At 42.4% G+C, this 17,819-nt stretch overlaps 1 protein-coding gene across 1 annotated transcript; it reads right to left on the bottom strand.

The window, feature by feature from the left end:
- Nucleotides 1-4,572: 4,572 nt before the first annotated feature.
- Nucleotides 4,573-17,705, bottom strand: LOC309858623 (short transient receptor potential channel 4-associated protein-like). Its single transcript, XM_082751342.1, has 3 exons — nt 17,470-17,705; nt 7,706-7,834; nt 4,573-4,752 (listed from the first exon to the last, which is right to left on the bottom strand). The coding sequence occupies exons 1-3, from the start codon at nt 17,632-17,634 to the stop codon at nt 4,588-4,590; spliced, it is 459 nt and encodes a 152-aa protein (XP_082607468.1). The 5' UTR covers nt 17,635-17,705; the 3' UTR covers nt 4,573-4,587.
- Nucleotides 17,706-17,819: the final 114 nt, after the last annotated feature.

Below are 17,819 nucleotides of genomic sequence, written 5' to 3'. Positions count from 1 at the left end.
CATGCAAGAGTCACTTCCCCATAAAAGAGGTCACTCTCCACTTCTCCACAGTCCCTGCAGGCATTTAATTTACACAGGTCAGCTGACTTGGGCCTCCATGCTCCAGTAAGTTACCTACCTGACCCTGACGCTTCACGTCAGGGTTGACAAAGGAGTGGTCTACCCAGCAGCACTCCCAATTATTGCAATTCAGCTGAGCTTTGGGCAGCAGACTGAAGAGAGGGTTACTTTGGGGCCTGGCTAGTGACTGGCAGAGGAAAAAATAAAGAGCTCAGTCTCAAAAATACTTCCAAGAGCAAGATGACAAGGGAGTTCGACAAGAACAAATGCATCCAAGTTAAGGTAAGTGGAGAGCAAAAGGTCCCAAGCAAAAGCTCATATTTATGAACAGACTGAAATTCCTAGAGAAGCTAATCTTCTACAAAGGAGACCAAAACCAAACAAAATCAAGAAACTAGGATGCAAAGTGTCCATGACCGGCACCTGCAACAGAAAACCACATAGTCACTGCCAACAGACAGCCGGCTAGAAACCCACGTTATTCTTTTATCCTCCCATAAATCTACTGGTTTATATTAAATAAATTCCTTGATGAACAATTCAGAGGTGAAGGGCCCCTCATGCTGGCCATTAAGGCCACGCTGCGAGACCACTAGAGCTGCTAAGGAGAGGCAATGCAGAGCAACAATTAGGGAATGAAGGCTAAGGCTGATGCTATGGCTGCAAATGTGTAATGATCTTTACTTTCATGGCAAATGGCATCTTTAAGGAAACCATTTTTAAATTGCAATATAACAGGCACCTGGGTGGGTCAGTAGGTTAAGCCTCTGCCTTCGGCTCAGGTCATGATCTTAGGGTACTGGGATCAAGCCCCGCATCAGGCTCTCTGCTCAGCAGGGAGCCTGCTTTCCCCTCTCTCTCCCCCTGCCTCTCTGCCTACTTGAGATCTCTGTTTGTCAAATAAATAAATAAAATCTTTAAATAAATAAATTGCAATATAACATAAGGAGACAGTAAAGTATAAACCATAAATATACAGCTCCAGTTTTTACAAAGTGAACATCATTCCTGTACAGTCACCAGCCAGATCAAGATACAAAATAACCATGACACCCTGGGAATAAGGACAGATATGGGGGATTGGAGGAGTAGGATCCCAGTCCCTCACTCATTACATGGTACAAAAATTTAAACATATATGATAACAACTTTTAAAAATATTACCAAGAAAGGAGACACAGCTTATAATCCACCAGTAGGAAAAGCAAGAAACAAAGTTCTGAAGCCATAAAAGGAAAGACTGAGCAATCTGATAACCTAAAAAGTAAGGCCCCCTACCTACATTTAAAAGTACCATAAACAAAGTCAAAATTCAATTCTCAAACTTGGAAAAAAAAATACAGCACATATAACAAATGACCTTTAAAAACTGAGTAATCACAAAGTGCTACAGTCTAAACCTCTGTGTCCTCCCAAAATTCATGTTAAATCCTAATGCCAAATGTGGCAGCATTAAGCTGTGGGGCCTTTTGAAGCTGATTAGGTTCAGAAGGCAGAGCCCTCATAAATGGGATTATGCCCTTCTAAAAGAGGCTCCTGAGAGATTCCCTAGCCCCTTCCACTATGAGAGGACACGGGGAGAGGCTGGCAGTCTGCAACCTGGAAGATGGCCTTCACCAGAAACCAAATCTGCCAGTGTCAGGAGCATGGAATTCCCAGCCTCCAGAACTATAAGAAAGAGACTTCTTTTGCTTATCAGTTACCCAGTCTGTGATGGTCTTTTATGGCAGTCCAAAGAACTAAGACAGAAAATCAGTAAGAGAAAGACCCGATAATCAAATAGGAAAGGATGCAAAAGCTACGAAGAGGTAACTGGCAGAAAAGGAACTACTTATAAACACACACAAAGAGATTCAATCCCGCTGACAGAAGGCGGCAAATTTTAAGAACTACGAAGAGAATACATAAGGTACTCTTAGAATGCACAAGACAACCCAATTAAAAAATAGGAAAACGAGGGGTGCCTAGGTGGCTCAATTAAGTGGCCGACTCTGATTTTAGCTCAGGTCTTGACCTCAGGGTTGTGAAATCAAGCTCCTTGTCAGGCTCTGAGCTCAGCAGGGAGTCTGCTTGAAGAGTCTCCCCCTCTGCCCCTCCCCCACCACGAAGTGTGAACCCTCTCTGAAATAAAGAAACAAATCTTAAAAAAAAAAAATTCATTCCTATGTTCCAAGGAAGACATACAGATAACCTGTAGGCACATAAAAAGATGCTCAGCACCATTAGCCATCAAGACAACCCGTATCAAAAGCACAGTGAAATACACACTCACAAAGATGGCTATAACCAAAACACAAACAACAGATGTTGACAAGGATGTGGAAAAATAAGAACATGCATACACCATAGGTGGGCACTTAAAACAGTGCAGCTGCTTTGGAAAACAGTCTAAAGAGTCCTCAAAAGATTAAACTTAAGAGTTACCACATGACCCAGCAAACCCACTTCCAGGTATACACCCCAAATTAATAAAAACATATGTCCACGCACCAAGGGGGACACGAAGTTAAGAGCAGTATTATTTTTTTAAATTATTTGTATTAACATATGATGTATTATTTGCCCCAGGGGTACAGGTCTGTGAATCATCAGGCTTATGCATTCCACAGCACTCACTATAGCACATACCCTCCCCAATGTCCATAACCCAGCCACCCTATCCCTCCCCGCCCACCACCAACAACCCTCAGTTTGTTTTGTGAGATTAAAAGTCTCTCTTACGGTTTGTCTCCCTCACAATCCCATCTTGTTTCATTTGGGAGGTGAGGGAATGAGAGACTGTTGGCGAGGCCTGGTCACCTGCTCCTGGGGCTCACACTGAGGTGCTTGGTTACAGTGCGCAAGGAATTATACGTTACCCCCACCACGCCCCACCCTGCCTCAATTCCTCATATCAGGGAGATCATATAATAATTGTCTTGCTCTGACTGACTTATTTCACGCAGCCTAATACCCTCTAGTTCCAACCACGTCACTGCAAATGGCAGGATTTCATTTCTTTTGATGGCTGCATAGTACTCCATTGTATATATATACCACATCTTCTTTATCCATTCATCTGTTGATGGACATCTAGGTTCTTTAAATAGTTTGGCTGTCATGGACACTGAGAGCAGCATTATTCTCAACAGCTAAAAGGTGGAAGCCCAAAAGTCCATCACTGACAAATATATACAAAATGTAGTATATCCATTCAATGGAATATTCTTCAGCCATAAAAAGGAAAAAAGTACTGATACATGCTAGAACATGGATGAACTTGAAAACATTAAGCTAAGTAAAAGAAGTCCGTAACAGAAGACCACATATTACATGATTCCATTCAGATGAAATGTCCAGAACAGGGGTATCTATAGAGCGGGAAAACAGTAAAAGTTGTCTATGATAAGGGTGTGTAGGGGAGTGACAGCTAAAACATAAGGGGTTTATCCTGGGGTGATAAAAATATCCTAAAATTGACTGTGCTGATGGTTGCACTATCTATGAATTTACCAAAACCACTGAATTGCATACTTTAAGTGGGTAAACTGTATGGTATGTGTATGGTATGTGAACTATATCTCAATAAACCTTTTTAAGAAACTAAAGAAATACCATTTTTCTCTTATCTACTTAATTAATACTTAAAATTTACCATTAGGTAAAGGAGGCTACTGGGAGCCGATAATGTTCCATTTCATGATTTGGGTGGCAGTGACAAAGGTGAAGTTACTTTGTGATAATCACTGGTATACTTTTCTACCAGCCAGACTTCAATAACACATCCATAAAGACACACACATAGACACTGTGTTGGTGATGGTGTGGGACAACAGACACTCTTATACTTGTTACTGGGGATGTAAGTTGATAAAACCTCTTAGGAATATAATTAATGAGTTTATAAACAATAAAGCACACATATGTTTTGGTCCCATACATATATACTCCCATGTATAAAAGCCTTTACTGCAACTTTGTTGTAAAAACAAAGGTGTGAGAAAACTCTACATGCCCAGCAGTTGGGGCCTGGGGAAAATAAATTATGGTACAATTATACCAGGGAATACTATATAGCTATTTAAAATAATGAGGTAGATTTACATATACTGAATCTATCCCCAAGCTAGAGAATTACATAAAAAAAGCAAGGTACAGAGCAGTGCTATCTGTAAACGGGGTATGCCACCTCTGTGTGAGGAGAAAATAAACCCAAGGTGAGAATGGTGGGTTTACACACACACACACACACACACACACACACACACACACACACAATTACCACAGAACATCTCTGGAGGGACACAGAAAAACTAGAAATCACAGCTGCCTCTGAGGAGGGGATGGGGAATAGGAGACACACCTTTCACTTTGTGCCTTTAAAAAAAAAAAAAAAGGTGGAAATATTATAAACTCAAATAAATCAATTCTTCTCATGTAAAAGCTATGGTGCTTCAACAGAGGTGAGTGCCCGTGACCTTCTAAAGATTAAAATTCTCAACTGTTTACTGTAAATTCCACAATGTCTCACTTCTCTCATTTTAAGAATTAAACGCTCAAGCCATTAAGCAGTAGTAGTAATGAGTAACTACTTACATCAACACCTCCGAACAGGTCGAAAATATAAGTATTTGGGTAAGTGGTTTCTTGGGTAAGTTTCCTCTCTTCAGTAACAAATGCCATAGCCTCCATGGAGAGAAGAGGAGAAATTTCCTAATTTAAAAAAAGTTTACAGAGAGACTTTCAGTTTTAGTATCCAAGAGGAACCACACACCAAAACAACAGTTTGCATTTTAGTCACAACCTGAATGCCCATGAGCCCAAAGATAGCCCCCAGTGACAACAGCAGAAAAAGATAATAATCTTACAGAAAACCTAATATGATGATCAACATTTAAGTAGTAATAATAGCTCACTTGCTTAATGATTATGTACCAGGTATGGTTCTAAGTACTTCATGCCTGACCCCTTTTAATCCCACAAACCTACAAGATAACAGTAATTAATCACCCCAGTTTTATAGATAAGCAAATTGAGATACAAAGAAGTTGTCAAGGTCACACAGCTGCTAAGTGATAGGGCCAGGATTTAATTGTCGGAAGTCTGGCTCCAGAGTTTGCACTTAGAGAAGAAGAAGTAACTATTTGGGGTGAAACAGAGTGTGGGAAGAACCCAGGACCCTACTCTTATGCTCTCTCTTCAGGGATCTTGAGGGAAGAAGGAACACAATGGGCGTGGGCAGTAGTTCTCACACAGTGGTGAACATCAGAATCACTTGGAAGGACTTGTTAAAATCCCTCCTGCTGAGTCCCATGGGCGAGTTTCTGATTCAGTAGGCATGGAGTGGCCCCGAGAATGTGCATTTACAACAGCCTGCCAAGGGCTCCTGATGCTGCTGGTCCAGGCACCACATACCAGGAAAAAGCAGAACTCTTACAGACAACCGGTTATATGTTGGGCACCAGGGTTTGGTGCTTCAGCCCATCTAATCCTTAAAATAATTCAATGATGTGAGTAGAGTTTTACCCATATCCTATGTGAAAAGCAAAATCACAAAGTTGCCCAGGCTCACGTAATGAGTGACTGAACCACTTCCGAGAGACTGAACCATTTTCCCCAGGTCTCATTTTTCTCAACTGTAAAACTAGGATGTGATTCCTGCTGGCAACACAGTACAGTTGAAGCTGGTCTTAGGAGGAAGACAGTTCTGGGCTCATCATGTGATAGCCATGGGCTTTGGATGGGTTACTGCTGAGGCTTTTCTTTCAACTGAAAAAGGGAATTACAGAAGACATCTGGGTTTGCCTGCCCACTATCTCATTTTCTCTTCTTCAAGTAAAAGCCCCATTTCCTTGGGGCAAAGGCCCCTCCCCACTTTCTACAGAGTTCTGTTGGGGCTGCCACCAAACACCTCAGTGCAAGCCCCAGGAGCAGGTGACCAGGCCTCGCCAACAGTCTCTCATTCCCTCACCTCTGTGGCTGGCCCAAGTAGAAATGTCCCCCTAGCACTGTGATCACATGGAGGAAGATAAGACCACACGCAGATGTCAAGCTAAGAAAAGGATAGCTTAACCCTGTTTAGCCCCTGAATTCATACATGTGCTTTCCAGTTTGTGAGACAATAAAGGATCTTTTTTGCTAGTCTGAGTGGGCCACTGTCATTCACAAGTATTCTGGACTAAAACAAGTAAGTAGAGCACCTGTGTCATAGAGTTACCATAAGAATTAAATAAGCCTGCTACAGAGGCTCCAAAGAAGCATGTGTTGGATGAAGAAAGAAATAGTGACCACACAGTAAGTACTCACAAACCTTAATTTCTCTCTTCCTTCTACCCCGTACCTCAGAGATTTTGCAGGAATCAAGTGTAACGTATAATTCCTTGCACACTCTATTTCTGTCCCATTCAGACTATAATATTAAGAATAAAAAACACCTTTTTTTAATTAAATAAACTTATTCGGAAATGATTTTAAATTTACAGAAAAGTACAGACAAAACATCTCTTCTTAAAGGTAAAGCTTATTTGCTGCCTACTGTATTTTAGAATGACTTATGTGATATAATAATCAAAACTTTACTTCCGAAGAACATTATATCAAGGTTTATTACAATCAACTGTAACTCACATGAGTTTTAACTGCAACTAGTACTGGTCATCTAAATTCAAATTTGGACCCACCTCTGACGCTAAAGTTTGGATACAGTAACTCGAGACCTAGTGAACCATAAACTCCCGGCAAGCATGTGGGCCTTCCAGGTGATTCTGAGACACACTCAAGTTTGAGAACAAGTGCCTTAGCATCTCTCTGCACTCTTCCATCCCTCTCCCAACCACCAATCCCAGTTCCTTCATCTTCTTATGTTGGTCATAATGGATCAACAACCACAAAGTCACTTCCCTGAACCTTTGGCAGTATGGGAGTTTTAAAAATCCTTCTCAAAAAGAAGGTCATCCCAATCGCAGGACATAGGGTCAGCCTCCCAAATTAAGCAAGCACTGCCACAAAACAAGTGTGAATAAAGCCCAGAAGGGCAGACACAGGGAACTTAATGGTGATTATCTCTGGGTAGTGGGATTATAGTTGATTTTTATTTTCTTCTTTGTAATTTTTCTGAACTTCCCAAATTTTCTACAGCTTACACAATAAAAACAGGCTTTTTTAAAAAGCAGACTGAAGGGGGCGCCTGGGTGGCTCAGTGGGTTAAAGCCTCTGTCTCCAGCTCAGGTCAAGATCCCAGGGTCCTGGGATGGAGCCCTGCATCAGGTTCTCTGCTCAGCAGGGAGCCTGCTTCTCTTTCTCTGCCTGCCTCTCTGTCTACTTGTGATCTTTGCCTGTCAAATAAACAAATAAAATATTTTAAAAAAATAAAAATAGGGCGCCTGGGTGGCTCAGTGGGTTAAGCCACTGCCTTTGGCTCAGGTCATGATCTCAGGGTCCTGGGATCGAGTCCCGCATCGGGCTCTCTGCTCAGCAGGGAGCCTGCTTCCTCCTCTCTCTCTCTGCCTGCCTCTCTGCCTACTTGTAATCTCTCTCTGTCAAATAAATAAATAAAATCTTTAAAAAAAATAAAATAAAATAAAAAGCAGACTGAAGGGAAGAAAAACAGACATCTGCGTCACCTGGAGGCTTTGAATGCAGCCTTTCCAAGGCCCCTAAGAGTTACCTTGAGGATGTTTTGGCACTCAGTGAAGTCACTGTGGAGGTGGCTGGTTGCATACAGCTTCAGGAGCAGCTGAGGAATCCCACTCCATTTGGACTGTTTGTCTCTCTCTGCCAAAAACGTCTCTGTGAACTGTGAAGCAAAAGAAAAAAAGAAAAAGAACATTTCGCTGATGAGGACAGAACAACTAGCACGCGTGGCAAAGGAAAGCAGCGGCCTCCTAAACATACCTAGGAGAAGCAATTCAAAGGTCTCTTTCTAGAAACCTTCAAAAGCTCCCCAGCAGCCTGCAAGTGAAAAGTCCAGCTCCTCGCCTTGTGACACAGCAGCTTTTGCATCCTATTCCCGACCTCCTCTCTAGCTTCATCTCTTCCCCAGTGCACACTTTGGGCTCCAAATGCACATGTTCTCTATGTCTCTCTGCACATGTTCTTCCTTGCCTAAAATGTCCTCTGTCGTAACCTGGAAAGCTCCTTCTTCTCCTTCAAAGTGTGAGACAAATAACCAGAAATGCTCCTTGCTGGGTCTTCCCCTCTCTCCTTTTTCTTTCTTTTATTTTTTTTTTAAAGATTTTATTTATTTATTTGACAGAGAGAGATCACAAGTAGATGGAGAGGCAGGCAGAGAGAGAGAGAGGGGGAAGCAGGCTCCCTGCTGAGCAGAGAGCCCGATGTGGGACTCGATCCCAGGACCCTGAGACCATCACCTGAGCCGAAGGCAGCGGCTTTAACCCACTGAGCCACCCAGGCGCCCCGAAACTAGTACACCTAAGTACAATGTTAGAAGTCAGGCTAGTAATTTCATTTGGAGAGGAGGAAAAGAGCTGTAGACTAGAGATATAGAGAGGATCTGCTTGGCTGCTACATAGCTGATGGTTTATTACTATTCATTGAGCTGTACGCATATTTTTGGTGCATTTTTATTTGTATGTTATATTTCAACACAGTACGTTTTTTAAAGGCCTGAAACAAAATAGATTTGTATGTACTGATTATGGAAGGATCTCTATGATAAATTTTCAAGTGAAAAAAGATAAATGCACAAAAGTATGTACATTATACCACTTGCAGAAGAAAAAAAGAAATTATATAGACACATTTGCTTTTCTGAATTTAACATGTCTATAGATAGATACGTAAGAAATCAATGACCATAGCTACCTCTGGGAGTAGAACTGGAGTGTACTAGCAGAGGTGATAGTGGGTTATTTGCAGGGAGACTTGAAATTTTCTCTAACCCATGTGTGTATGTGCGTATGTTATCCATTCAAAACACATATTACCTCTGATGAAGAGGGAATGAGATGAAAGGACATTAAATATACTGGTACTGTCTTAAGTTTGGTAGTAGGTACGTGGGTATTGTTGTAATATTGTTGGGCATTGCTATATAGGTTTTTATAGGTCAAATATTTAATAAATAAACAGGTCTCTGCACAATGGCACCAGTAGATGCTCAATAAATATTAATTACCTTCTCCTTCTTATTCCCAACGTATCTATACTTGTCTCCCACTATCTCCCATACAACCATTTCATTGTCTCTTTGCTGTCTTCCAACGGCCAATTACGAAGACTTTCTCAATGGTGTTCTTAGTGCCAGAAATCTCTCTGCAACTCTGTTCACATTCTCTTATTCAGAACCAACTCAACTCTCCCCATTCCAAAAAGTTCTCTAAAGCAATCACAGCCAACATAATCATAGGAGAGAAAATGGCTTTTAAAAATAGGAGGGCCTTCAACAAGTTTAAAAATTAAAAAATAAAAATAGGACCCTAAGAGAACAGTGTATTTTTCAGAGGAAATTAATGCCAGGTGATGAACGTGACTTTTTAATAGTTGTTACGTATTTATTTTGTAGTCACACATTTTAATGTGTACTTACACAAAATGTCCAGCACAATGAATAAAAAAGAAAGACTCTCACCATGATTAAATTTCAGAATGCCAGAAAGAGATGATCCTAAAAGCTTTGAGGGGGTGAGGGATGGGAAAATAGGTCATATACTGAGGAATGGGAATCAGAACAGAACCTGTCAACATTTACACCAACTACTTAAAGACAATGGAATAAAACCATTAAAAAGTTTAAGGGAAAATAACTTCCAACTTAGAATTCTATATCCTGCTAAACGTAATATACCAGTATAAGAATAAAAGACATTTTCAAACATGCAAGCTTAAAAAAAAAAGCCACCTCTCACGTACTCTTTCTTGGGAGGCTACCAAAGAATGCACTCCCCCAAGAAAGACAGGATTCATGAAACAAAGGATCTAAAACACAATAAAAATAAAACACCTTGAATTTGGTGAAGGGAAATCCCAAGAATTCAGATGTATAGCTGTTCTAGCAAGGAACTAATCCAAATTGAAGGAAGATGGAGAATTCCAAGAAGGGAAAAAAAGAGTTTTAGGGATGCCTGGATGGCTCAGTTGCTTAAGAGTCTGCCTTCAGCTCAGGTCACAATCCCAGAATCCCCACATCAGGGATAGAGCCCCGCATCAGCTCCATGCTCTGTGGGAAGCCTGCTTATCCTCTCCCACTCCCCCTGCTTGTGTTCCCTCTCTGGCTGTCTCTCCTCTCTGTCAAATAAATAAAATCTTTAAAAATAAAAAAAAGAAGAAGAAGAAGAAAGAAAAGAAAGTTTTAGAATTGGGACTAAATTATAAGCACACAAAAACCAAAGCAAATTTTAAAAGAATGACATGATTCTAGTGAAAGAAGCCAGACTCAAAGGCTACATATAGTCCAGTTCCATTGCAATGAGAATATGTAAAAGGGTATAGGAATAGGACAGTAAACCGATGAGCAATTGCTAGAGGATGGGGCTAGGGAAGGGGTTAACTACTACAAGGAAATTTTCTATATCCTAACCCTAGCGGTCGTCACACAACCGCATTTGTTAAAACTCATAGAACTAACAGGCATACCTCGGAGACATTGTGGGTTCCAGACCATCACAATAAAGTGAGTCAAATGAATTCTTTGGTTTTCCAGTGCATGTAAAAGTTCTGTTTACATTATACTATAGTCAATTAATTGTGAGATTATGTCTAAAAAATGTACATGTCTTCATTAAAGAATAAAAAATACTTTATCGCTAAAAAATGCTATCATCTGATCTTTCACAGATCACTATATTATAATAATAATAATCAAAGTTTGAAATACTGTGAATATTACCAAAATGTGACACACACACCAAGTAAGCAAATGCTGTTGGAGAATGGCACCAATAGACTTCTTTGATGCAAGGTTATTACAAACCTTCAATTTTGCAAAAATGCAGTATCCATCAGCACAACAGACAAAGCACAACGGAACAAAGTATGCGTCTATACACCAAATAGGGTGAATTCTGTATTTATAACTCAATTCAAACAATGGGGAGGGGGACAGCAGCTTTTAACTCAAAAGGAAACAAAAAAAATACACAAAGCATATACTGTCATATACCATATGGCTCTACTATAACCAATGATATCATCATGATCATATAAATATTTAACACTAATAGCCCAAATTGTGACTTAACTACATTAGAAGAATCGAAAAGAAACATGTGGCATAGCATGTTGTGAATTAAATCCGAGTTTACAAGGGAAGAAAACAGATAATGTCTAAAACTGAAGTCAAGAAACAGCCTTAAAAACATATTACTTAGAAATACTGGCTATTGGGGCGCCTGGGTGGCTCAGTGGGTTAAGCCTCTGCCTTAAGCTCAGGTCACAAGCTCAGGGCTGGGATCCAGCCCTGCATCGGGCTCTCTGCTCAGCAGGAAGCCTGCTTCTCCCTCTGCTTATGTTCCCTCTCTCTCTCTGTCAAATTAATAAAAAAACAAATCTTGAAAAAGAAAGAAAGACAGGTGCCTGAGTGGCTCAGTGGGTTAAAGCCTTTGCCTTCAGCTCAGGTCACGATCCCAGGGTCCTTGGATTGAGCCCCACAACAGGCTCTCTGCTGAGCAGGGAGCCTGCTTCCCCCCCCCCCCCTCTGCCTGCCTCTCTGCCTACTTGTGATCTCTGTCAAATAAATAAATAAAATCTTAAAAATAAAAAAAAAAGAAAAAAGAAAAAGAAATACTGGCTATCCTGTTTCCTGCAGGACCCTTCCCCTGCAAAACAAACAAACAAACAAACAAACAAACACACAAAAACAGCTACAGTTTGGGCAGTGGTTGTGTGGGGAGGGCAGAATTTGGGGGCAAAAAGTGGGGCAGGGCACAGCTGTTTTTAGTTACAAGGCTCATGATACCCAGAGAGCTTCCCTATCGTAGTCCAAATATTCAACTACTCGAGGAATTTCTTTTACCACATCTACATTGTCTTACAAGGCATTTACTCCCATTTAAAAATAATCACTTGGATTTTGTTTTCCTTGTGAACAGCTGATTACTATGATGAAAGAGCCACCAATCCAGTCATCTTCAAAGCTGAATTACTGGCAGGAGTTGTACGGGTTTCTTCTCTTGGAGTACTTGTGGTTTGACAGTTTATAGCAGTGATAATCTCTTACATCATGCTGCCTAAGCTGTCAACCTGTTCAGTGGATGTGGCATTTCCAGACACCCAGTTTTCATTGACTTATTTTGTCTTTACTGCTTTTCTTATTAAATAAAGGCTGAATTTCATAAACATAAATGTGTATCTTATTTGTTTAGTCCTAAGTGTGAGATATCTTTTTTAAAATTCATTTTTTTAGAAAGAGACAGCACATGAGCCAGGAGAGGGGGGGCGGGGAGAGGGAGAAGCAGACTCCCCGTTGAGCAGGGGGATCATGACCTGAGCCGAAGGAAGATGACTGACTGAGCCACCCAGGCACTGTAGTCTTAAGGGTAAGATATCTTATGTCTTACAATATCATATTAAATTCAAGTAAATAGCTGTCTTAAAAAATAATTCATGAAAATAAAATACTTTGTTAGGTTATTCTTTAATTTTTTTAAAAGATTTTATTTATTCATTTGTCAGAGACAGAGAGAGCTCAAGCAGAGGAGCAGCAGGCTCACAGCCAAGCAAGGAGACCGATGCAAGACTCGATCCCAGGACCCTGGGATCATGACATGAGTTGAAGGCAGACCTGAGCCACTGAGGGGCCCCAAGGTTATTCTGATTATAACTGTTAACCAAGGAATACTTGTGTCCACTTTAATGAGATTTGTTTTAATATAATTAGGAGTGAATCTTAACAGTTTGTAAATACAAGAGCTTCTTGATAAAATGAATAGTATTTCTATTTTTAATTTATGAGAAGTTATCACATCCAGGGGTTTTTCAATACCAAATTACTCTTGACAGGCAAAGAAACACTGTATTTGACTTAAACCCCCAGGTTTCACAAATCCTAATGCTTAGGATGATGAGGTCAAAACAACTGTGCTCAATGAAATCTTAAAAACAAGAAAAAACAAGGGTGGGGGGTCAATCTAAAGTATGAAGTAAGTAACGTTCGGGTAGAAATTACATATGCCAATAATCATGAAGGAAGCAATGATTAGCATTTGGGAAGTAGAACGAAGATGCCATAACCTAGTTTGTCACCAGATTGCCATACTGAAGGACAAGCTCTAGGGGTGGTGGGACACAATCTGTTTGAGTTACTCTGCCTTGAGCCTAGGGTTTTGCCTAATCTATCCCCTTCCCTCACCTCCTACTGATCACACAGGTCCTGTGCACCCACCGTAAGGAATGTAACTGCAGAGCGATGCCACTGGAGGGCTTTAGGCAAGGCATTTGTACGATCTGATTTGCTGTAAGGATCAAATGTTCTGATAAACGTACGCAGGCTCTGTACACACTAGAGCATTGCGCCAGCATTACTTTGCTACCCTTATAGAGGACAAATTAAATGGGAGAAAAGAAAATACACGAAATCCACATAGCACAGGCCTGTTCTACATCATGCAGTCTGGAGTCTTCTCCAGACTTCTAAATCCCATTCAGGGAAATGGGGAAGACTTGGGGATGATCAGGTTTGGTGAAGGAGGAATTAGGGAATCAGAAATTTTATATTAAGTTTGAGATGCCCACTAGACATCTAAGCGGAGGTGTTGAGAAGATATTTGGATATACCCATCTGGAGCTAATGGGAGAAATCTGGATGGAAATATAGATTTAGGATCTATCAGAATATAGAGAATTTGTTAAACAATACTCGCTAACCTTCATAGCATGCTTACTACATTTTAAAACACCACTTTAAGTGCTTTATATATACAAACTCACTTGATCCTTACCACAGCCTTATAGGCTGTCTCACGATTAGCCCTATTTCACAAATGAAGAAACTGCAGCATATAGAGATTAAGTAACTTGCCCAAACACAGACAGCAAGTATGTACCAGAGCTGGGATTCAAACCTAGGATATCTGACTCTAGAACTCTTTAAAACCCTGAGACTGTTCAGGAGTAGAGACAGAATTGAGGAGAAAGACTGAGCCCTCGTGATTCAATTCGATCTTCTGAGTCCTGGGTATCAAGAGCCTGACACTGTTTCCAGGCTCTGCGGACACAAAGTCCCTTAAGAAGCCCAGTCTAACAAGCTGACCACAACTATTTACTGAACATCCACTATCTGCCTCACACTGGCCAAGCTTTTTATTGTTTTTATTTTTTTAAAGATTTTATTTATTTGACAGAGATCACAAGTAGGCAGGGAGGCAGGCAGAGAGAGGAGGAAGCAGGCCCCCTGCTGAGCAGAGAGCCCCACATGGGGCTTGATCCCAGGACCCTGGGATCATGACCCGAGCCGAAGGCAGAGGCTTTTAACCTACTGAGCTACCCAGGGGCCCCTGACCAAGGTTATTAGACATATGATGTCACTTCATCCTCCAAACAGCGTTATGAGATAGATATTATTATTGCCACATTAGAAATAAGGAAACAGAGCTTCAGGAAGTTTAACTAACATAACCTAGGACACTCAACTAGTAAGTGAGGGAACTAGGGTTCAATCTAGGTCCACCTTCCTCTAAAATACGGTCTTCTCCAAGGAAATCCTATTACATGCTACCACACGCATGACCTTTGAGGACTTCAAGATAATGGAACAATCCAGTCACAAAAAGACAAATACTGCTTGATTCCACTTCCATGAAGTATCTAAAGTAGTCAAATTCATAGAAACAACAAGTAGAATGGTAGCTGCCAGGGGCTGGGGGCAAGGGGGTGGGAGGGGAGATGTTTAATGGGTATAGAGTTTCAGACTGGCAAGACGCAAAGATCCTGGAGCTCTGATTCACAACAATGTGAACACACCTAATACTACCAAATTGTACACTTAAAAATGGGTAAGATGAGGGGCACCTGGGTGGCTCAGTCATTAAGCGTCTGCCTTCAGCTCAGGTCATGATCCCAGGGTCCTGGGACAGAGCCCCGTAATGGGCTCCCTGCTCGGTGGGAAGCCTGCGTCTCCCTCTCCCACACCCCCTGCTTGTGATCCCTCTCTCACTGTGTCTCTGTCAAATAAATAAAATATTTTAAAAAAAAGAAAAATAGGGGTGCCTGGGTGGCTCAATGGGTTAAGCCTCTGCCTTTGGCTCAGGTCATGATCTCGGGGGTCCTGGGATCAGGCCCTGCGTTGGGATCTCTGCTCAGCGGGGAGCCTGCTTCCCCCTCTCTCCCTGTCTGCTGCTCTGCCTACTTATGATTTCTCTCTCTGTCAAATAAATAAAATCTTGAGAAAAAATGGGTAAGACGGGAAACTTCATGTTATGTGTTCACAACAACTTAAATTTTTTTTTCAAGTTGGTCTTTCCCAGTATACCATACGCCATAATGAACATGCTTACTGTGCTATGGAAATGCTTGTGTGCGAAGAATTTACCTATAATGGGGGGAAAGTGGGGTATGTGAAGCAAGGAAGAGATCAGGCAAAGTCACCAAGAAAAGATACATTTGAAAGATGAAATTCCCCACTTTATCCTGACCAGAGTTTTATGAAGATCTTTCCATCTTAACCTTGGAAAGAGCTTCCACACTTGCATACAACTTCTGATTACCACAATACTCACCCTAAACCAGGCTCAAGAATATTCTAGCACCCTTCTATCTGGTGAGCTTCTCCAATCTCCTCCCATTCCAAGTCATCCATCACTGGAAACAAATTAAGTGTCCTAAACTGTCTCATTTATGATGCCAAATGACCTTTGTGGCTCCCTACTGACCTCAGAATGTAAAGGATAAGCAAGTGTTTAGTAAGAGATCACCTAAATTTTCTGAGCCTCGGTTTCCTCATCTGCATTGAAACAGGAGTCCTGACACCTCATTCGAAAGACTGAAGATTAAATGAAGACACTGTTTGAATACCTTCCACAATGTTTGATCTGAAGTATGTGCTCAGTGATGGTGAATTAACTCCCTTTCTGCATGTCCCTACAACCCTGCTAGGTAAGGCATTTTGGTTTAAAGAGCAAGTCTTTCCAGGATGTTAAGGCAGATAGAGAAGAATGCAGGGGGAAAAAGTTGCTCAACTACGATTATCTGATGTTCAGGAAAATACTGCTCACCCAGAACTGGTTCTTCATCTATAACCTGTTAACACAGAGACCACCTGGTTTTTATCTTTATTCTATCCTTTTAAGTATATGAGTAATACTGAAATGGCTCAAGTTTATATATAGATATATATAACACACTGCAAAAAATCTCACTCCCATTCTCTCCCCCATCTACCCAATTGCCACTGATTCCCACCAACCACTGTATTAGTTTCTTCTGCAACCTTCGAAAAGTTTCTATATGCAAAAGTTGTCTTTAAATTAAGCTAATGTTTTCCAGGCGTGTTTGTAACCTAAGTTGTGGGAATGAAAGGGGGGTAACAGAGGGAGAAGCCTAAGTCTTTCCATCCCGCCTTACCCTAAAGCAATGTCCTTCATTCATTCAAAAAAAAAAAAAAACTAATCATATATTGGGCGCCTATTATAAGCCAGATACCATTAACTAACTGATTATCCTTCAACTCTTACTAAGCAACAAAAACGCACTTAACACTTTACAGAACGGTCTCCATTGATCCTCACAGCACCTTAAGAGGCAGGTTACTAATTATCATCTCCATTTCAAAATGAGAAAACTGAGGCACCAAAAGATAACTTGATCAAGCAAGGAAGGCTTTGAAACCAGGCCTGACTCCAAAGACCTCGCTCTTAATCATGACGCTCTACACTGCACCCTTTGGAGCTCAGCCTAACGTGGGATACAGGCAAGAAAAAGGGTAGACAACAAAGAAATATGTAATTACAGACTAAGAAAGTAATGTGAGCAAAACGAATCCAGGGCTGTGACTGAATAACAATGGGGACCTACTTTAGATGTGGAGTAGGGGGTAGTGTCAAGGAAAGGCCTCTCTGAGAGAATGACATTTATGATAGGCTTAGGAACCGTTCGGGGGCTGCAATAATGAACCACCACCCAATTCACGGGGGACAAACTCGAGGCCCTTAGAAGCTAAAGCAAACTCGCTCAGGGTCCCCCAGGCGTGCAGACGTGGCGCAGGGTTGGGAGGATCCAGGAGCTGGGCCCAGGGCTCGTACACGCCATCGATGCCCGATGCAGCCCAGGCCCGCTCGGCTCCTAACCTGGGCCTCTAGCCGGCGGCTGCCCACCGCCCCGCGGCGGCTGACAGCAACCGGACAGCCTGCAGGGAGGCCCCGCGGCCGGCTAAGAGGGGTCGGGCCCGTACTGCGGGCGGCCTGGAAAGGCCTCTTCTCCGGCCCCCCGCCAGCTCCCGCCCGGTCCGCCCCGCCCCGCCCCTCCGGGCCGGCTTCGTACCTGCACGGCCCGGACCAGGCCCCGGCCGGTCAGCTGGCCCTGCCGCAGCTGCAGCAGAATGTTACCGGGCCGCGGCCGGCCGCCCCATCCGCCCCAAGCCGCCACCGTTGCCGCTGCCCGTCGCCCTCGGCCGGCCCCAGACCCCGCCGCCGGCGCCGCCGCCATGTCTCCTCGTCCGACAAACAGGAAGCAAGCGGCCCCGGGGCCGCGGAGATTTCTACGGGGCGGCGGAGGGGTCGCCGCAGCGCCCCCAGCGGGCCGACGGCGGAGGCGCAAGCCGCGTGGCAGAAACCGTACGCGCCGCGGGGCCTCATGGGAAATGTAGTCTTGCTCTCAGTCCGGGCAGGTGC

This window comes from Mustela nivalis (assembly GCF_964662115.1).
Source record: "Mustela nivalis genome assembly, contig: HAP1_SCAFFOLD_2955, whole genome shotgun sequence".
In the NCBI taxonomy this organism is placed as follows: domain Eukaryota; kingdom Metazoa; phylum Chordata; class Mammalia; order Carnivora; family Mustelidae; genus Mustela; species Mustela nivalis.
Note: the sequence above shows the minus strand (reverse complement) of the source record. Positions and strands in the feature narration are given on the sequence as shown.